The 21,235-nt window shown below is 33.8% G+C and overlaps 1 protein-coding gene across 1 annotated transcript; it reads left to right on the forward strand.

Moving 5' to 3' along the window:
- Positions 1-758: 758 nt before the first annotated feature.
- On the forward strand, positions 759-21,005 carry LOC140446239 (uncharacterized). The gene is made up of 5 exons (XM_072538777.1): positions 759-1,517; positions 11,004-11,245; positions 19,071-19,235; positions 19,354-20,467; positions 20,826-21,005. Exons 1-5 carry the CDS (start codon positions 785-787, stop codon positions 20,924-20,926), a joined length of 2,355 nt encoding a protein of 784 aa, XP_072394878.1. The 5' UTR covers positions 759-784; the 3' UTR covers positions 20,927-21,005.
- Positions 21,006-21,235: the final 230 nt, after the last annotated feature.

Below are 21,235 nucleotides of genomic sequence, written 5' to 3' on the forward strand. Positions count from 1 at the left end.
GAAGTTCGCCTTTTATTTAATTACCATGACCCTTTTTCTTGGTTAGTTCTTGTAAAATTCCGAGGCTTTGCGGTCGGTTTTTAGCAATTTTTAAAATTTGTGTGTATCTTGAGAAGCTAGCTCAGTGCTCCAAGCTCCACTATACAGGGCCAGGTAATTTTTCGTCTAAGTTTCCTTCCTCTAGAACGGTTGTCTTTTCGCAGCTTCGGACATCTTTCTGACCTTTAATTAATTTCAGAACTTTCTTCCCCCTTCCTACAATTATTATACAACAATAATTTTGTTATAATCTTTTTGTTGTGTCTATCAGTTGGAAATGTTAGCGATCATCATGGCGATTTTTCTTTGTTTACAACTGCTAATCCCGTCGTTTTCATGCTGTTTCCTCTAGCTTTTTTACGATCCCTCGTATCTTAACTAAAATGGTGAAAGCAACAATCTATTCAAGCGATATAAAGGTATAATTTTACTTAATGAACCAATAAATTTAATAAATAAACAATAAGGAAAAATAGACAAAATAAATGTAATAGTTTTAAATGTTTTGCGTGTGAATTTACCAACAAAACGAATTGATTAATAACAAATAACGTTGCAAGCAACCGCTGATAGTTTTTAATTTACCGCTAAATGAATTTTGATGACATAATTTGAATGAAACGGTTATTTGATTTTTTCATAATATATCGGGGATGGAAGTGGTATATAAAACGAATCAAATGGTGCTATTGCATTTGATGTTGTGTCATTTTGGAAGCTGGAATCAACGGAGACGTACGACTTGATGAAGCCCCTTTTTCTATTGTGTTTCTTTACGATAACAAGCGCCCGACATGTGACTGATAGTGAAGTGATTTCCAATTTTGTGTCTCGTGAATCTTTCGAGGATTTGGCAGTGTCAGCGGCGGAACCACGACCAGTTGTCGTTGAGTATTACCCCTCCGAAGTTTTGCCTTTAACAGCAGACCAACATGCTTTCAGTGATTCCGAGGTTAGTCAAGCTAGTGAAAAAGTAGAAAAAATACTACAAAGACCTATATCATTTTCTTATCAAAACAACAATAACCAAACTTCGGATGCCTCAGAAGTGTCGGAGGAAGAAGACGATGAAAAGGAAGCTGAAGTAACGGAAGTGGATCAGAAACCGGACGCTGTCGACTATTATAAATATGTGAAAAATGTCGAATCGACAGAAAGCGACGAAGGCGCTGGAAACGAAGACAACAAAAATGAAAAAACTGAAAATGAAGAAAACAGAGAAAATGAAAACGAAGAAAGCGAAGAAGTAATAGCTGAAACTAGTGACCACGAAGATATTAAAAATGATGATAACAAAGAAGATAATACAGCTGAAGACTCAGTATCTGAAGACAATGCATCGGAACCCTATGAAGTACATGAAAGCCAAAAGGGAAAGACAGGAGGAGGTCATGGAGGCGGCGGCGGCGGCGGTCATGGTCATAAAGGAGGTGGAGGTGGTCATGGTGGCGGTGGAGGTGGTGGCCATGGAGGTGGAGGTAAATAATTTTAATTTTTTATTATACCGTAGGCTATTACCTTGTTCATTTTTTTGTATTAAAAAAATATACATAACAATGAAGTTGTACGCAGAATCACCTAAGAAGTGACAAAATGACAAGGCCTTGTCATTGCCTACCAGTTGGAAATTTTAATCCATAGTAGATTTTTTTTTCACTTTCTCTCCAACGAAGTCTAATGCAAAATATACCTCTTGTTATATTCGGAAAAGTTTCACCACTATTAATATCATCTGTTGAAAGTTTATTTAGTGTAAGTATTTTATTTTGTAGACTGTACAAGAGATAAAACAAGAGCATCATGTGCAACACTACAGTCTTCAAATGCACTTTTAAATAACACTTATAAGAGTAAAATTAGAGTTTGTGCCATTCTTGTTCTACGAATACACTTAATATTTTTTTATATAGCTCCACATTAAAAAATCACTAAAGCCTCAAAATCAGAATGAACTAAAGTACTGTCATGTAAAAACCACATTCTTTTTGCAGTAGTAATGGTAAATGATTATTCAGAAAATCCAGATATATAGCACCAGTCACACGGCCGTCAAAAGAATGTGGTCCAACCACATAGTCCCAAACAATACCACCCCAAACATTTATAGATCATCTAGTTTGACTACGACTTTAAATAAAGTAGGGATTGCTTGATGTATTTTTGTGAAATAAAACCTGATTTCCAAAAAGCACATAATCGAAAAAAAAAATCGGTCGCTTTTCACTTGCTGCTGAGAACATTTACAAAAAGCTAATGTGAGATGGTAATCATCGACTGTCAATTCTTAATGTAATATTCTATATGTTAGGAATGCACTTTATGCTTACTGGGGATTTTTGACGAAAGTTTGACTGTCATGTTGACGTGAAATTTCACGAGGGCTGATGTGGCGATCCTCAGTAGTAGCTAACAGTACATCATATTCCTTTTTTTTACACTTATAACAGTTTTGTTTCTCCCATTCTTTTCATATGCAACTCACTCAGTGCTAACAAAACCATTCATTAACTTTTCTAAAGCTTTTACGTTTGGCTTCCTCCGTTCAGGATATCGCTGTTGGTATATTCTGGATGCAAGTAAGCAAGTTCTCGAACTTTCTCCTGATACCCACATCATATTTGTTAATTCTACTACAGAAAAATTAATTTTTAAAATAAAGACCAGCCTTACAGACTGATTAAAAGGGTAATAATATGAAAAGTATCACTTTTTATTTAAAGTACTTTAAAGTACTTATTAATAATTGCAGTAAACAATTGTGATGAATGTTTTACTAAAAACTGTTACACTTATTGCACATTGTTGTGAATTATGTTTTGTATTAGTTATTTATTTAATAAAAATAATGTTGTTATATTAATACCCAAGAATATGTTATTTCTACTTACAGAATTTAAAAGTATTCGCATCTTTATACGTTTTCCTGCTGCATAGAAACTTTTCCATTTACCTATTCTAACTGTGTTCTTGAAATTCTTTACGACTGTTAATTTACGTTTTAAATGGTAGGGATTTCGCGTAATAACGACCGAGGATGTCCCACATTCTAATATTGTATGTCCTCCTCTGCCGGATCTTGGCTTCCGAGGACCATGATTAGTAACAATTTCTTAGCTGTTAAGCTACATGTTAATACTCAGGAAAATAAATTGGTGTAGTTTTAGCGTTGCCTTTCCTAATGATTTTTCTTTCGTGTTACATTTACTCCCAATGTACTTTTTAGAACAAAAACACGATACATTTAATATGCATAAAAAGGTAAAACAAGCAGCTGGTGGATAAATTTCTGTAAGAAATGTATCCAAGTGCTGCTACGCCACTGGTAGCAATTAACTTACAATTCTTAACTTCTACCTAGGTAAATTCTCATGAAAGTCGAAAATCTATTTAAAATATATGTTTACCCGTAGATTAACTTTCTCCAATCAATTCCAAAAAATTCTCTGTTAGACAAGAATTCAAAAGGTCGGTTTTTACCTACCTCTGTATCGAAATATCGAAGTTGTCCCCCGCCGCTCGAAAATCCCTTGCAATAATCAGGTATTGAAAATCGGAATTTTAAGTCAATATAAGATTGTACCCCAACTTAGCTGGTCGCTCGCATATTCGTTAGTTTTTAGTTTCGAATTCGATATACTTCGACGCATTTTTGGTTTAAGAGTTTTTAGACTATCGTGTAGTCAGTATCAAATTGTATCCCCGCTGAGCTGGTCGCTTCTTGTTTTTAGAGTTTTATCTCGCGCATTGTAGTTATCGTTACATAGCTTAGAGTTAAAAGCTGAACGCTCATTAGTTATCAAGTTTATTCATATATAAGAAAACGTCCTTAGTTGAAGTGATAGTTAGTAGTAATATTTAATCTGTATCAGCGCTTGTGTTTGTAATGTGTCGTGGACCAGTGTATAGACAGTGATCGGGGCTATTTTAATAAAGAACTTGCGCTAAAACTTTGGCTAGATATTAACTTAGTTGTCGTATACATTCAATTAATAAATTACGTATTGTTTGAACTGCTTGTGTTCTTATTTCCCACGCCAGTGGGTGGTCCTTCGGATTGGACGTAATTACAAGACTTAGTACGCTCTAAATGGTAGCAATATCGCCATCCTAATTTGTTGAACAAATGTCCGTTTAATTCTACCAGCTGGTGTTCAAAAATCCAACACAGCTAGCAAACTGCAAGATCAATAGGGGAACATCATCACAGATAAAAATCAAGAAATATGCATATGGGACAAATACATACAAGAACTCTTTGATTCTAATAGGTCTGAACAACCTCAGTCCTACATATGTAATGACCACTTACCAATCACATCAGATGAAGTGGAAAAAGCAATATCACAACTTAAAGATGGCAAAGCTCATGGACATGACAATGCATATGCTGAACTCATAGAGCTATTTAACACCGACGGTACTCAACCACTAACAAAAATATTCAATGACATATATTTAAACGTAGTAATACCAAGATTGTGGCAGAAGTCAACGTTTATTGCTCTACCAAAGAAAACAAAATCAGTATCCTGCAATGATTTCCGGACTATCAGCTTAATGAGCCACATTTTAAAGTTAATTCTAAAAATGTTACATCAAAGGATATATAGACTATCTAAAGAAAAATTAGCCGTACACAGTTTGGTTTTCGGAATGCAGTGGGTACGAGGGAGGCTCTCTTTAGCACACAAGGGCTAATTCAACGATGTAGAGATGTGAATTGCAATATTTATGCATGCTTCATTGATTACCATAAAGCAGTTGATACAGTAAAACACGACAAGCTGATGGAGATATTAACAAATATTAGAATAAACACCTGTGTCCTAAGAATTATTAGCAATCTTCACTAAAATCAAACATCGTCTATCCGTACAGAGGCAGGAGAATCCGATGATATCAAAATCATACGTGGGATCCGACAGGGATGTATACTATCAGCCTCGCTGTTCAACATATACCCCGAGGAAATCTTTCAAGAAGCAGTAGAAGATGTTGAAGCCGTAATTTGAATTAACGGAGAATGTATCAATAACATTAGATACGCGGATGACAGTGTGGTATTCGCTCACAGTTATGAAGCCCTCCAGGAGTTAATGAATAGAATCTCAGAAGTGAGTCAGAGATATGGACTTTCATGAACATTAAGGAAACAAAATGTATGATGATCTCTAAGAAGGAACAGCAACAAGAATCAGAATGAATGGTCAACCAATAGAAAGAGTAAAACCATACACCTAGCTTGGTGCAAACGTCGATGAAAATTGGGACCATTCCCTAGAAATAAAATGTAGGATAGAGAAAGCAAGATCTGCATTTCAAAAAATGGCTAAGCCATTCAAATGCCACGATTTATCAGTACCCATAAAAATCAGGTTACTACGTTATATCTTTCCTATACTGTTGTACGGAGTTAAGTTGTGGACTCTCACAGACGCTACCTGTAAGAAAATTGATGCTTTCGAAATGGGGCTTTATCGTAGAATCCTGAAGATATGCTATACCAATAATGTTACTAACCAGGACGTTTTATTAAGAATGCAAAAAGGAGAAGAGTTATTAACCACAATAAAAACTGCCAAAATTGAATACCTCATTCACATCATGGGCATCATGGGGAACAGCGAAAGATATGGGCTGCTGCAATTAATTGTTCAAGGAAAAGTAGAAGGAAAACAAGGACCAGGAAGACGAAGAATTTCCTGGCTGAAAAATCTACGTACGTGGTTCAACACAAGAAACCACGAATTTTTTTAGAGCAGTAGTTTGCAAAATACAGATTGCCATGGTGGTCGCCAACATCCGAAGGCACTACAAGAAGAGGAAGATTTATTCCAGGGAATTGGATAGGATTTATGGCTATTTGACGGAGAGCTTGCGTTGAGACATGACTTCTCCCCCTGAAGGAACTGGGAGATAATCATGGTTTGCGTGAGCAGGGTCGCGTCTAGAGATGGTCACAATCTCGAGCTTAGCTTAGCTTGGTTCGAGGCTCAGCTTTTTGACGAGCCGAGTTTCGAGCTCAAACCAGTTTGTTTTTTGCGAGCCAAGCTTCGAGCCAAACCAAATTTTTTTCCAGCTGAATTCGAAAGGAGCTTTCCTTAACGAGCTTGTCAACAGTTTAGCTAATACTCTAATTAATACTTTTTGTAATTCATTTATTTCTGCTACGACTGATACTTTTGTTTAAGAATAAGTAATTCAGACTACAAATATGTATTTTCAATATACAGTTGTAACAATTTATAATTTGCCTATAGGGAGCTAAAAGGGGGGACTGAACAATTACTGGGCTTGGAGACAGGGTAAGCATATAAATTGAAACGTTTGCAAACGGCTATTCGTGTTTTGGTTGGAGATCAAGGTAGTGGATAATGATTTACTTCTTTGGGGAACTGGGAGAACTAACTACGAAAAAGAAATAAAAAAATAGGACGCCTTTTTAAAAAATCCTCTTGCTACTTGTATCAAATGGCAGAAAACGATGTACCTACTAACTGTCGTATGTCGAAATGAACTTCCAAACTTTTTTGAAATATTAATTAATTATTAAAAGTTAATGTTATTTAAAAGAAACAAAAATATGACAATTAGCTGATACATAAAACTTATATTTATTTATAAACGTTTTAAATTGACATACGAACAAGTCTTATTGTATTAACGATGAATGCTTATTTAGAAAAACTTATCAAAACTACTTGCTTCACTGGCTAATTATTTCTTTTTAAATTATTAAAAAAAGTTTGTAAACTTAGATTTGAATACAAAAAAACTGTCACACTAACTTCAAAACAAATCTAGATCCGACCCATTCTTCTTCTTCAGTGCCTTATCCGGTCCGGATGTTGGCGATCATCAAGGCTATCATGGTTTTGTTGACTGCTCTGCGAAACAGCTCCGCTGAGGTCATCCCAAACCATTGTCGGAGATTTTTCAACCACGAGATACGACGGCGTCCCGGTCCTCTTCTGCCAAATACTTTACCCTGCATAACGAGTTGAAGAATTCGATATTTTTCTTCGTTCCGCATCACGTGGCCGAGGTACTCAAGCTTACGTTGTTTAATTAAATTAAGCACTTCTTTTTCTTTTGCCATGCGCTGTAGGACCTCAACGTTGGTGACATGGTCCACATAAGATATTTTTAGTATCCTTCTGTATATCCACATCTCGAAGGCTTCGATTCGTTTTTCAGTGGCTTGCGTCAGTGTCCAGGCTTCAACTCCATATAGTAACACTGGAAGAACGTAGCACCTCACTATCCGCATCTTGGTTCCCAAACTGAGATCACTGCAGCACAGCAAGGATCTCAACTTAATAAATGTAGACCGTGCCATTTCAATTTTGGATCTAATCTCTTGAGCGTAGTCCCATTGTACGTTGAGGGTAGTTCCGAGGTAAGTGAATCTGTCGACTCTCTGGATCTCTTCGCTACCTGCCATTAGTGCCCCGGGATCTAAATTTGTACGGCTGACAACCATGAATTTAGTTTTCTTAATATTGAGGTTCAGTCCGTATGTTACGCTCACAGTTCGCACTCGGTCTAGTAAGGCCTGCAGATCGTTTAGGCTGGTTGCTAGTAACACAGTGTCATCGGCGTAGCGGATATTATTGATGTATTCACCGTTCACTCGGATTCACATGTCTAGGTTTGTGAGGGCTTCATTAACAATCTCCTCAGAGTATATATTGAAAAGAGTCGGCGATAGCACATATCCTTGCCTTACTCCTCGCATGATCTTCACTTGGTCGGTCAGCTGGTCTTCGACCTTGACTTGAGCACGCTGGTTCCAGTATAAATTCATGATGATCCGAATGTCCTTCTCATCCAATCCTACTCTTTGTAGTGCGGTGACCATCTTCTGGTGCTGACAACGGTCAAATGCCTTGGCGTAGTCAATAAAACAAATATAAACATTACAACTGACATCGCGGCATCTCTGAAGTAGGACTTGTAAGGTGAAAAGTGCTTCACGTGAACCCATGGAATTGCGGAATCCTAATTGCATTTCACCGACATTTTCTTCGCATTTCTTGTAAATTCTGGCATGTATGATTTTAAGAAAAATATTAAGTGCATGACTCATAAGACTGATAGTTCAGAAATCTTCGCACGTTTTCGCAGATCGTTTTTTTGGTAGCGTTACAAATGTTGACAGTAGCCATTCCTCTGGGATATTACCTGAATCGTATATGGAGTTGAACAGTTCAGTTAACTCCTTCGTGCTCACTTCACTCATCACCTTAATAAGTTCAACGGGTATTTCGTCCGGACCTGTAGCCTTACCATTCTTAGACTGTTTTAAATCCGGAAAAAATTAATTCAGGACAATTCTTGGGAGAAATCAAACACCAGGTTATCTTCAGGTTATCCTGGATGATAACAATGTGTGATTCCTTAAACTTGGCTGCTTATCTTTCACTTAAAACCATGTCGGCATACTTAGCCCTCAGGACGCTGTTATCAAATCTCTTGACACAAGGCCACAGCCCAACTAACAATGTTTAACTCATATTACAAAGATTGCCACATGACATTTTATGCCTAAATCACCTTCTTCTCACCAAAACTTACTAATACTTATGGATTAAGGGAAAATTTCGCCGGTTTTCAAAACTCTCTAACGAAAACGATGTTCACGTTCCCAGACTCTAAATTGTTCTCCTTCGCCGGCACGCCAACTGTCTCCTTGACTCCTCGTGTCAAGCTCGTACTTCCTCGTACCAGATTTTACTCGCAGCCAATAGGATCTCTCTTCTGCGATTCCTTGGATTCGAAATTGAACCTTAAAGCGCCGGGTCTTCAAATTTTTATGAGAAATTATTTAAAATAAAACGCAATTTGGCGAGGTCAAATTCGATAACTACGCAGTTCATATTTGTTTACAAATGATTCAGCAAAAACACTTGGGTAAACAACTTCAGCCAATTTTATATATTTGATATTTAAAGAAAAAAAATCATGCTATAGAATGTGTCCGTAAAATATGGAATAAATTGGATGTTTCCTAAACTAAAAGCCTTTTGAAAAAATCTAAAACACGTCGATTTAATTTAATTTTAAAGCCAAATTTAATTATTCAGGGTGATACACATTAAGGTGATGATTTCATCGAATTTTTTGTAAATTTAACACCCTGTAACTTGTAACATGTTTAGACTGTAGAACATTAAAATTAAACGATGAATTTCAGATTTTTTTAAAATTGCTTTTCATTTAGTAAGTACCTATCAAATTTATTCCATACTTTACGGACACTCTGTATAGATTCCTTTTTAATTAATATTATCTTTCTTGTCACATGCTATTTGAATAGGAATAGGATTTACAAATTGTGGTTAGTGCTCATTTTGGCTATAGTAATATTACTCGGAAAGGTTGGTGATGTAAATATAGGAAGAATGAAGATGCCGGTTTTATAATCCTCAATCAACTTAAACCGGCTCTTGTAAAAACCTTAATGTTAAAAATTTGTTTATGACCTACCAAAAAGACTATACTTATAGAAATGTGAAAAAAGAAATCCTATCAAGAATCGAACAAGCAAGGAAAACATTCATGAGCATTAAAACATTTTTTACAAGATCAGACCTTAGTCTACAGCTTAGAATCCGAATGATCAGATGTTACGTTTTTTCTATCTTACTGTATTGTATGGCTGTGAAAGTTGGACAATGGACTCTGAAATAGAAAAAAGAATAGATGCCTTTGAGATGTATATATACAGACGAATGTTGAGGATTCCATGGGTACAAAAAGTTACTAATGTTGAGGTACTTCGTCGCATGTGTAAACAAAAAGAATTACTAAGAATAATCAAAGAGAGGAAAATGCAATACTTGGGTCATGTGCTGAGAGGCGAAAGATATGAATTACTTCAAGTTATACTGGAAGGAAAAGTACAGGGCAAAAGATCAGTAGGAAGACGCCAGAACTCGTGGCTGAAAGACCTGCGGAGATGGTTCGACCGCTCATCCGCAGAGATCTTTCGCGCAGCAGTTTCCAAAACTACAATTGCCATTTGGATCGCCAACCTTCGAAAGGAGACGGCGAAATGAGAAGAAGAAGAATAGAAATGTGGAATATTTACATTTTACCATAACAAAAAACTATGTTCTAAATATATGGGGAACTATAATCTATAGTAAATAACTGTAAGAACAAAAAGGAATAAACCAAAAATTTTCTATAATAATTTTAATAAAAGGAACTTACTTAGTATACTTATATGATTCTGGACATTCATAAATATATGAATTTAACAATACAAATTTACTGTTAATCTATACAAATGAATGCTATTATTGTAGCTTATTTCTCAGTATAAACTTTGTTAAATCTGTAGGTATTACTACTCAAAACTACACTATGAAGGTTAGAATTAATGTTTTGGAGGGAAGGCACATTCTTACAGTACATCCAAGAGCAAAAAACCTAATACATTTAAGTAAAGTTTAAAAATGAAAAAGGTATGGCCCAGACACTCTCTGGGTCCAGTTGCCCCCCATCACCCTAATTGTCTACTGTTTTTACGAGAAATCTGATATATTACAATTATTATTGTTATACCCATTTAATATGATAAATATACTTTAATATTCATAGTGTATTTGTTGAATTTATGTTGAATTTTTTCTGCATATTATTACCAAAAATCAATTTTGTTGCATATTATTGACAAAAGTCGAGCATTTATGCGCATATACTTAACGTTTGAATATGAATATTTGTCTAAGTCTGCTTACCATGGATTCCAGCTATTCGATGTTTGTGGTTATCAAATAACGTGGTAGGTTATTTTTATTATATATAAGAATTGAAGAAATAAGAATAAACCTGCGATTGGGATCACTTCAAAATGGTTTCAAAATTCTAGAAACTAAACACCAACGGTAATATCATATGGATAACTCATCTTTATATAAAATTGGGCCAATTTAATTTAAATCGTATATTTCCAGGTTCGCATAAAAAAGGAGGGGGAAAAGAACACTATTCCAGTCACAAAGGAGAGAAAGGCGAGAAGGGAGATAAAGGCTACAAAGGACATCACCACCACGAAAAGGGAGAAAAGGGACACCACACTAAAGAAAATCATGAAAAAGAATACGAGGAGAAAGGTGGCGAAAAGAAAAACCATCATCACGATGACGGATATACGGCAGAACACCACAAGGGAGAAAAAGGAGAAAAGGGATCGAAGGTAAGGATCTGTTTTTTCTTTTTATTTTGACTGTTTTTTACAATTTATTTGTCTGATTTTAAGTCTGAGTTTTGTGTAGTTGAGTCCAAAGCAGTTTTCTGTCAAGTAATATACCAAGGTATTTGAATTCCGTAACAATTGGTATGGCATTGCCCTGTAAGCATACAGTGTCGTCTTTAATAGTGTTTTCTAGAAAAAAAAAAATACTACAGCACCCTTTTGGTGCGAAATAATGAAGCCATATAACATAGTCCAGCTATTAAAGTTGTACATTATATGTTTTAGTTCAGTAATACATTCGATGAACGTTTTCTTCTGTGAATAGATGACAATATTATCAACATATTGTAAACAAGCAATGTTGGGAGAACATAAATTGTGCAAATCATATGTGTACAGATTAAAAAGTAAATATAAGGTTAAATGCTCGAATAAATGAACTTTGATCAGATAAAAGGCATATATCGAGCACAGTTTAATTAAATCTTGCCCAAGTACTTTCGATCCCTAGATCATCTTCAGGGGCATTTCGTCAATTGTGGCCTATCCGGCAAGAACAGGATGTCATAAACATATAAATGTACATTACACTACACTACAAAAGTAGTGTAGTGTAGAGTAATGTACTGTGACAATCGGGGTTTATAGAATATAATTTATAAGTTATATACTATATAATATTAGATATAAAAAAGTATTTGATTATTTTAAATAAGTTATATCCTAGAGAAATTTAAAAAATATATTTATGTGAGGGCATTTTAAGAAATTAGCATATAATAATTGTAAAAAGTTGTATTTTAGTAATTTTAATGTTGTAAATAGATTTAAGTGAGCGCCATGTGCATAGGCAACCAAAAATACTCTCGAAGTGATTGACAGATAGAAATTAATCATAATTGGGAATATAAAGTGGGGTTATAATAATATATTGTTTAAATTGTGTATTTTCTTAAATTAGAGTGTTAGTTACTAATTTGAATGTTTATTCTGATCTGAAAAGCCTAAATGTCAACAAAATTATCAATGGAACATTAACGAATTCTCCAGAGTGCAGAGTGTGACCATTGTTTACAGTCGAACATTCTGGAATAATGATTATGTCGGTGGATAGAACAGATATTTTTTTCGAGAACATCGATATCGAAGAAATAGAACAAATTGGAACATGATCTCTTACCAGATGGTTCTGGAATATCCAAAAGGATATAAATACCCGTGATTTGGATTCAAGATGGCAGTTTTTAGTCAGAAGTCAAGCAGTTTATTATGAAAGTTAGTAGATTAGTTAGTGAAGTCAATTGTTCACAGTTTTAGTAAGTCAGTCAAGCAGTTTAATAAGAAATATGAAAGTTAGTTGGAGATAGTCCAATTGTTTAATATAGTGAGTTAAATGAAGATTAAAAATTATGCATATATTTAATGCACATTTATAATTATACACAAATAATTATTGAAGATTATAAAAGTATATTAGAAGAAGATTGGATGGACATTGGAAGGAATTAAAATTATATTATGATTGGAGATTAGTATAAATCAACTTATAATAATTGGATATTGGTATATTGAAAAGAAGAATAAATATAAATGGTGTTTGCTGGTTCACTTGGTGGTGTATAAATGCTGGTGAAGAAAACTATATCTTAAATTGGTAGAAGCTGATAATTGGAAAAAGTAATATCACAAAAAACAAGGATAACCGAAGTACGAAGACATTCAGTGGTGATTAGAATTTATATAGTGGAAAACAGTTCATTTAGGCATTCAGTGAAAGAAAGGTACAAAATTTTGTTAATATAATTTAGTTAGTGTCATAACAATTTCAATTTTGAAGATAGTTTGTTTAAATTTAACATTGTCTATAGAATTTAATTAGTTTTATAAAAACATCAATTTAAAGATAGTTTATTTTAAATTTACATTAGCTAGGTTAGATATATATGTGTGTTTTATAATAGTTATAATAAAGATAACTTAAAAAAGTACTTACAAGCTAATTCTTTGAGAACCGCGATAAAAACCCTATATATTATATTATTAAAAATACTCATTGCTCATCATTCAAACAAAAAACACATCATAACAGTACATTTATATGTTTATGACATCCTGTTCTTGCCGGATAGGCCACAATTGACGAAATGCCCCTGAAGATGATCTAGGGATCGAAAGTACTTGGGCAAGATTTAATTAAACTGTGCTCGATATATGCCTTTTATCTGATCAAAGATTAAAAAGTAGTGGACTTAAAACAACTTCCTGTGGAATGCCTTTTGATGCAATCATTGGTCCTATGATATTATGACCTATTCGAATCGATAAGTTTCTGTCTTTATATAAATTTGATAGTAAATATGCCATGGTTTATCACATTATCACACAGAATATTAAAATCAATATTGTCATAAGCACTTTTTATGTCGATAAACAATGTACCTGTTGTCATGGAATTGGAAAAGCCAAATTAAACATCTGTAGTCAGACGAACGACTGCATCTGTCGTACCACAGCCTTGTTTATAGCCAAATTGTGTTGCTGGTAGTATAGTTTACCGCCTTATCCAAGTTTCCGTTCTTAATTTTAGAATTCTTTCGAATGTTTTAAAAATACATAACAACAATATGATTGGTCGATATGAATCCGGATGATCTTTATTTTTTTCCGGTTCTAAAATTAATATAACAAATGAATCATTAAATTTTTAAGAAAGTATTCTAGTTTGCAAGATACAGTTATAAATATGCAGTAATCTTTTGTCCAACATACCCATTTTTTGTAACATAATATACGAAATCTGATATGGGCCTGCGGCTGTGTTTTTGGATATCTTAATAGCATATTCCAGTTCGGATGATGTTATTTCTTTTAATAAATAATGTTCTTCGATAAGTGTACGTGGTGAGGTATACTTATGTTTGTCAATAAAAGGTGGACATAGCTTCTGTAAAATATCTTCTGCAACTGAAGGGGGAGCAAGTTTAATGTTTGTGTTTTTGTTGTTCAATTTGTTCACCATCTTCTATATATGAGTTGATGGGCAGCTATAGTTAAGACTGGAATAGAATTGAATCCATGTGTTTCTGGTTTTTTGTTTATACATTTTTTTAGTTGCAGCTTCTATCTTTTTATATTCGAGAAAGTTATTCAGAGTGGATGAGGTTTTGTACAATTTAATCGCATTCTTTTTAAACTGTAACTGTGTGTCACATTCATTATCCCACCAAATGGATGTTTGTCTTTGTTTAGGAATGAAGGGTACGTTTTCAGGAAAAGAAGCTTCTGCGCTTGTATTGATTGCTCAATTCAGAGTAAGTGCCATTTCATAACAGTTATCAGAGTATACTAACAAAAATACTCTGGAATAATTCCCAGTTGGCCCTCTCTAAACTCTATTTCCTTGTTGGATAGACAATGGTAGAAAGTACATCAATATTTAATTTAACGGAAATATTATAATGATCAGATCCAAGAGTTCTATCCAATGTTTGCCAATGAGCTAATGCAGTTAATCTAGGAGTTACTAACGTTAAGTCTACAGATGATTTTGTGAAGTTTGGAGGAGTAATTTTGGTTGCTGAACCATTATTTATAATTAATAAAGTCATATCAGGTATTGTTTCCATTATCCTATTGTCATCAATATCATTCTTTGGACACCGCATGATGGGCATTGAAGTCGCCTCCCAGTATCGTCTCTCCTTCAAGTGAGGAACACCAATTAAAAAGCCGTTCCCATTCCCGGGTGCTTACATTCTTCTCAGCTTTATATAACGAAATATTATTAATTAATCTGCCATTCAAATTAATTCTTACAGCACACATTTCTAATATTCCAACATTAACAACATCCAATATTTTATAATTATTCATCCGTAGGCCTAAAAATATAGCTAAACCTTCAAACGTGTGACCTTGACTATCTTTTCTAATAATATTGTATTCACTAAACAATATTGTGTTTTGTCTTGTCGTTTGTATACTGTCTATAGCATTAGAAATTGTTTAAAAGCTTGCGCATTAGATACAGTAGAACGACTATTCCATTGAATTAAATTTAAATTCTTTGAACTACATAATATGAGCATTTGGAAGTGGATAAATTTTCTAATAAATTAGAAATGTGCTTTTTAATTAAATTTTGATCATTGTGTAAACTGTCCTTACAATTTAAAACATCTGAGAGAAAGCTGAATATTGTATTAGAAATGCCTTCAACTTTATACATCATGAGCTTATCCCTATAAGTATTTTGTAAGATCGACGAACTGGCCGTATTATTCTCAACTCTTTCAGTATTAATATTATCGATCTCATTCAGTTTTCTTTTTTATTAATGATTCAGAGCTGTTACTTGATGTGAAATTTCTTCTCACAACTCTCAGTTTAGAGATACTGCTTACTGAAGGTAAATTGACATTTCTAGAATTGACAATACGTTTGAATAATAGTTTGGATTATTATAGACTTTTTCAGCTTTATGAAATGAGATATTTTTTGTTGCCATGATTTCCTTAATTTTACGCTGTTTAATGTATTCTGAGCTTTTCTTAATAGTGCCGAGTCCTGCTGAGCACAGTGTAAACATTTCGTTGCCATAGAGCAATCAGTATTAATATGATTTCCACCACAGTTTTCACAACGCTCTGTTTGCTTTACATTGTTGTGTCATAAGTCTATAGGTACCTTAAGCATTTCTGACACTGTATAACAGGATATAAGTATGTATGGTTCCAGCGGAAAATACAACTATTATGACTTCCTTTGGTAAAGAAGATCCGAAAAATGTTACATAGTTTAGTTTCATTTGTTTCTGTAATGAGTCTACGCTTTAGTCGTTTTAGTTCTTTAATATTACTATCTGGATTCTCACATTTAAGTTTTTCTAATATAAATGCTTCGCTAAATACTGTATCAACTGATCTAATTAAACCACGACGTTCCACAAAAAACTTTGGGACATATGCAATTAAATTGTTGGCTTCTAAAAAGTCGCTACTTACAATATTATTAGCAAAATGTATAGCATTATTTAAAACTACCTTAATTTTGTTTCTACCAATAGATTCAATTTCAGCAATGCTACTTTTGAAATTATTTAAATGCAAATAATGACCAACTCTAATCGGATGTAATTTACCAACATTTTGATCAGTAGATTCTACGTAAACAATAAATGGGCCGGTATCGCCTAAGTGATAACGAAGATTTTATCATAATCTTTTTTCTCAGAACTAGAAATATTATCTTTATTATAATTGTCTTTAATTGGGATGGACTTTAAAAAGTGTGAAGAACACATGATAAACATACAATTCGGCTTCAGGGATGCATTGGGTACTCGAGAGGCACTTTTTGCAATACAAGTTCTCTTTAAAAGATGTAGAGACGTGAATTGTGATATATATATATATATATATATATATATATATATATATATATATATATATATATATGTGTGTGTGTTTTGTTAATTACCAGAAAGCTTTCGATAGAATAAAACATGATGAACTGATGAAAATATTAAATTCAATTGGTCTAGACAGCAGAGATCGCCGTATAATAAACAATATTTATTACGAACAAACTGCAGCTGTTAGAGTTGCGGATCAGTTAACAGACGACAAAGATAAAAAGAGGTGTGCGACAAGGATGTATATTATCCCCATTATTGTTCAATACATATTCAGAGCACATTATGAACCTAACGCTAAAGGACATAGACATACTTATAAACTGAGAACAATTGAACAACATAAGACACGCTGATGATACTGTCATTTTTGCAGACAGTCTTGAAGGTCTACAGACACTTGTCTCCAGGGTGGCAGAAGTAAGTAGCACGATTGGGCTTGATTTTAACATCAAAAAAACCAAATACATGGTTATAAGCAAAAATAGGATACCACCTGGTCAATTACTAGTTAACCAACAACCTATAACACAAATCACCAACTTTTGTTATCTGGGTGCAAACATAAATGAACAGGGGGACCAATCGACGGAAATTAAGATAAGGATCGAAAAGGCAAGATCAGATTTCGTCAAAATGAAAAAAATTTTTAACAGCCACAATATAAAATTGGAAATAAAAGTTCATTTACTAAAATGCTACGTATTCTCCGTTCTTTTATATGGCGTGGAATCATGGACATTAACTGAAGCATCACTGAAGAGACTCGAAGCATTTGAGATGTGGTGCTAGAATTAGAATACCTGGGTCATATAATGCGCAATGGACAACGATATGACCTACTTCGGACCATACTTCAAGGTAAAGTGCACGGGAAAAGAGGTCCAGGACGAAGAAGAATATCCTGGCTGCATAACCTGCGAAAATGGTTTAACTTAACCACTACCTATATATATATATATATATATATATATATATATATATATATATATATATATATATATATATATATATATATGCTACCGGACTACCGGACTTTTCAGGGCAGCAGTCAACAAAGTAAGAATAGCCATGTTAGTGTCCAACATCCGTAACGGATATGCACCATAAGAAGAAAGGGATGGACTCACCAGGAATATCTATAATTGTTCCACCAATCAATCGTTAGTAGATAGGAGATACAGTACGTTAAGTTTTAAATAAGATATACACCTTATAAATGGCAACACTGTGCGCCGTCGTCTTTCTACGAACCTGCTTCGTTTACCCGTCGCCAATAATTTTTCATTATACTGTGGTTGCTTAAAGCCTAAATCTTTAGTTTATTTTTGTATGTATGTAACAACATGTCTGTTTATACGCACGCAAAAACAGTTCAAATAATATAATGGTGGTAATTCTGGACAACAGTGTGTAGATTTATTTTCTGTATTTTTTTGAGAGGAGTTTATTGTTAAAAATTTTGAGAGTTGTTAATGCCTAAAAAATTGAAGAAAATGTCACACCTGTGGACTAAATATAATATATGGTCATCAATACACAAAATATAAAATACATCTAATTTGTTTAAAAGTTTAAATGAAACTGTTCCATACACTCATAAACCCATTTTATTGAAGTTTGTCCAAAGATTCTGATTTTAATTTTCTTGAAGTAATCATTTGTGGAGTTAATCATTGTTTCCAGATATGCATATTTTTCCACTCGTTCGACATTGATTCCTTTTATTATAAGATTCTCGTTGCTTCTTTGAGTCTTTGATATTCTCATAAGTTTGGTCTTTTTAACGCTCATTGTTAGACCTTATATTTCTTCGCTATACTGGTCACACGCAGTGTCATACGCATTTCTAATATTGTTAATGGAAACTCAATTTACATTTACTCCAACTGTTTTATACTCAAGAACTTTTTTCAGGATCTCTCCCAAGTAGGCATTAAAAAGGAATGGCGATAATACGCATCTCCGTCTCAGACACGTCTGATTTCAATTTCCTTTGACAGCTATTAATTAACAGATACTTTTGCTCGCTAATTGTAGAAAAAATTTAATATGATCAAGGTCGTTACAGTCTATCTTCTTTCAGAACATTATTTAATTCATTAATAATTGTTCATGTCGTACTATTTCACTACGTAGTTGTTATTGTATCGAGTATCGAGTCGTCTCGAATCGTATGGAGTAAGTGTATGGGAATCCTGCAAAATAAACTAAATCAAGAAACTAACGACTTGAGAATCAAGAATTTCACTGATTGAAGAATTTATTTGTGATAAAGCAATTTTAAAAATGAATTATTTTCAATGGCAAGATTTTTTGAATGGCTCTCTATTAGTATTGAATTTCAACGTTTTTATTTAGTGATTCATTTACTGCTCAATAGAATATTGATATTGTTAACTTTTTTGACAGTACCACGAAGAAGGTAAACACTCAAAAGGGCACAGCACCAAAGGAGAACATAGCATCCATAAAAAAGACGAGTACGAAAAGAAACAAGAATTCTACGACGAAAGTCATGAAGAAGATGGATTTGAAAAGGATGGAGAATATTTCCATGAGGATAATTATAAAAAAGTAAGTTTTACTGTTTTATCACTCGACTTAAACGAAAGATAGTACTTTTTAAAAGAATAGGACTAAGTTGCAATCTAACTGTGTTTTTTCAATTAATTTATTCTAATTTTCTCTTTAGGGAGGCCATGAAAAAGGCGGCTACGATAAAGGTGGCGAAGAAGAATCCCATTACGGAAAAAAACACCACCATGACAAAGGTGGGCACTTTAAGGAACAGAAGGGATACAAAGGCTCCAAGGGACACGATTCACATCATGAACACGAAGAAAAACACGGTAAAAAAGGAAGTGACTCCGGTGGAAAGAAATGGTCATATGGAAAAGGAAAAGGAGGTGGTGGAGGAGGAGGGGGACATAAGCAGGGACATTTACATGAACAAGCTGATGAAACTCACAATCCTATACGTGTTGTTCAGCCAGAAAACCTTCATATAAAAGATGTAGTCAATGAAGCAGCTCCAAGATTAGTTTTAGAGGAAAACAGTCGATATTTAAAAGAACCGAACGTGTTATATCCCCCGTTGAACAGTTTACCTTTGAGTCGAAATTATAACGAAGTAAATAGCTCTAAACGTAAGAAACATCACCATCTACGCCAACCTCTTCCGATATTACCTAGTTATATAAAGGAAAATCAGTTCATTCCCATTGTAAGTCCAATTCAACGAAGGATGGATAATGTAGCTGATGTAGAAGATTCACCGGAAAGTTCCAAAGAAATCTCCATTCCACAACAAAAATCTGACGACGAAAAACCTGTTATAGAAGAAACTAAAGAAAATACGGATGAATCTGATGACGAAAAACCCGTTATAGAAGAAACTGAAGAAAATATTGAAGAATCTAGTTTAGTCAAAAGTGTTCCAACGACAGATCAAATCGTTCCTTCTAGTGTTCCTAATTTCGAAGACCATGAAGATCTTCTAGTCAAACATGAAACACTACTAAATAATATGTTCGAAGAAACTGAGCCAGTTAAGACAGCATCAACTAAAAAGAATAATAAAATGATACATATGTTTGGAAACGATGCGGAAAGCTCAGTAGAATATGAGGATCTATTATTGCCAGATGGTTCTTTAGAATCGAACGAAGAATTAGGATCTTATAGTATTTATAAACTAGGAGACTACCGGCAACCGGAGAATGTTACTACGACATTAACAGTTGCTGAAGAAGAAGAAGAAGAAGTAACTACTCTTAAGCCGCTTTCTACAACAATTATAAATACAGGTAAGTAAATAAAGCCAAATAGATTGTCACATAACTAGTATTTTTAACAAATGAAAGAAATAAATTTTAATACAGGAAACGGTAATGTTATACAAACTTAAAGGATTCTCTGAAAATGCAGTACACAATGTCATTTCGTATACCACAATTTTATAATTGTACATTCATTCGTTTCAAATCACCGCGTTGTCTGATTTTTTCGCAACCCTATGCAAAATTAGTGTTAGAAATTTTCTAATTACTAATTACATAAAATTAGAAGGTACTGTTCCATGAAATTTTCATTAGATTTAATGATTTATTGCTGTTTCTTGTCTTTATTGTTTCGTAGTTCAGTAAATAATTTTAACTGTTTTAGTTAATGAACCTGAAAAAAGCGAAACCCGACCTGTAGTCTTTCAAGAACCTTTGAGCACGTCCATGAGGCCCATTGTTGTAATGGAAGAAACGGAACGTTAAATATGTGATATATAGAACGCAATATTTATATGTTTTTACTTAGTATTGTTATTTATGTTATTTTGTTATTTGTTTTTGTTGTAAGACTGTTTTACCATTAAACTATTTGAGAATTAGTGAATTTAGACCTTTGAAAAAACAATTCAACAACGTTGTAAGTGATAAAATCAGTTATGCATAGTAAAATCAACTATTATGCAAAACCGGACAACAACCAACAATCCATCTTTTGGGTTTTTAAATTCTTATAAGATGTTCTTTTCATGGTAAAAAATAAACGTTTTTATTTCTTTATCTAATAAAACCCTT

The sequence above is a fragment of the Diabrotica undecimpunctata genome, chromosome 7, assembly GCF_040954645.1.
Source record: "Diabrotica undecimpunctata isolate CICGRU chromosome 7, icDiaUnde3, whole genome shotgun sequence".
In the NCBI taxonomy this organism is placed as follows: domain Eukaryota; kingdom Metazoa; phylum Arthropoda; class Insecta; order Coleoptera; family Chrysomelidae; genus Diabrotica; species Diabrotica undecimpunctata.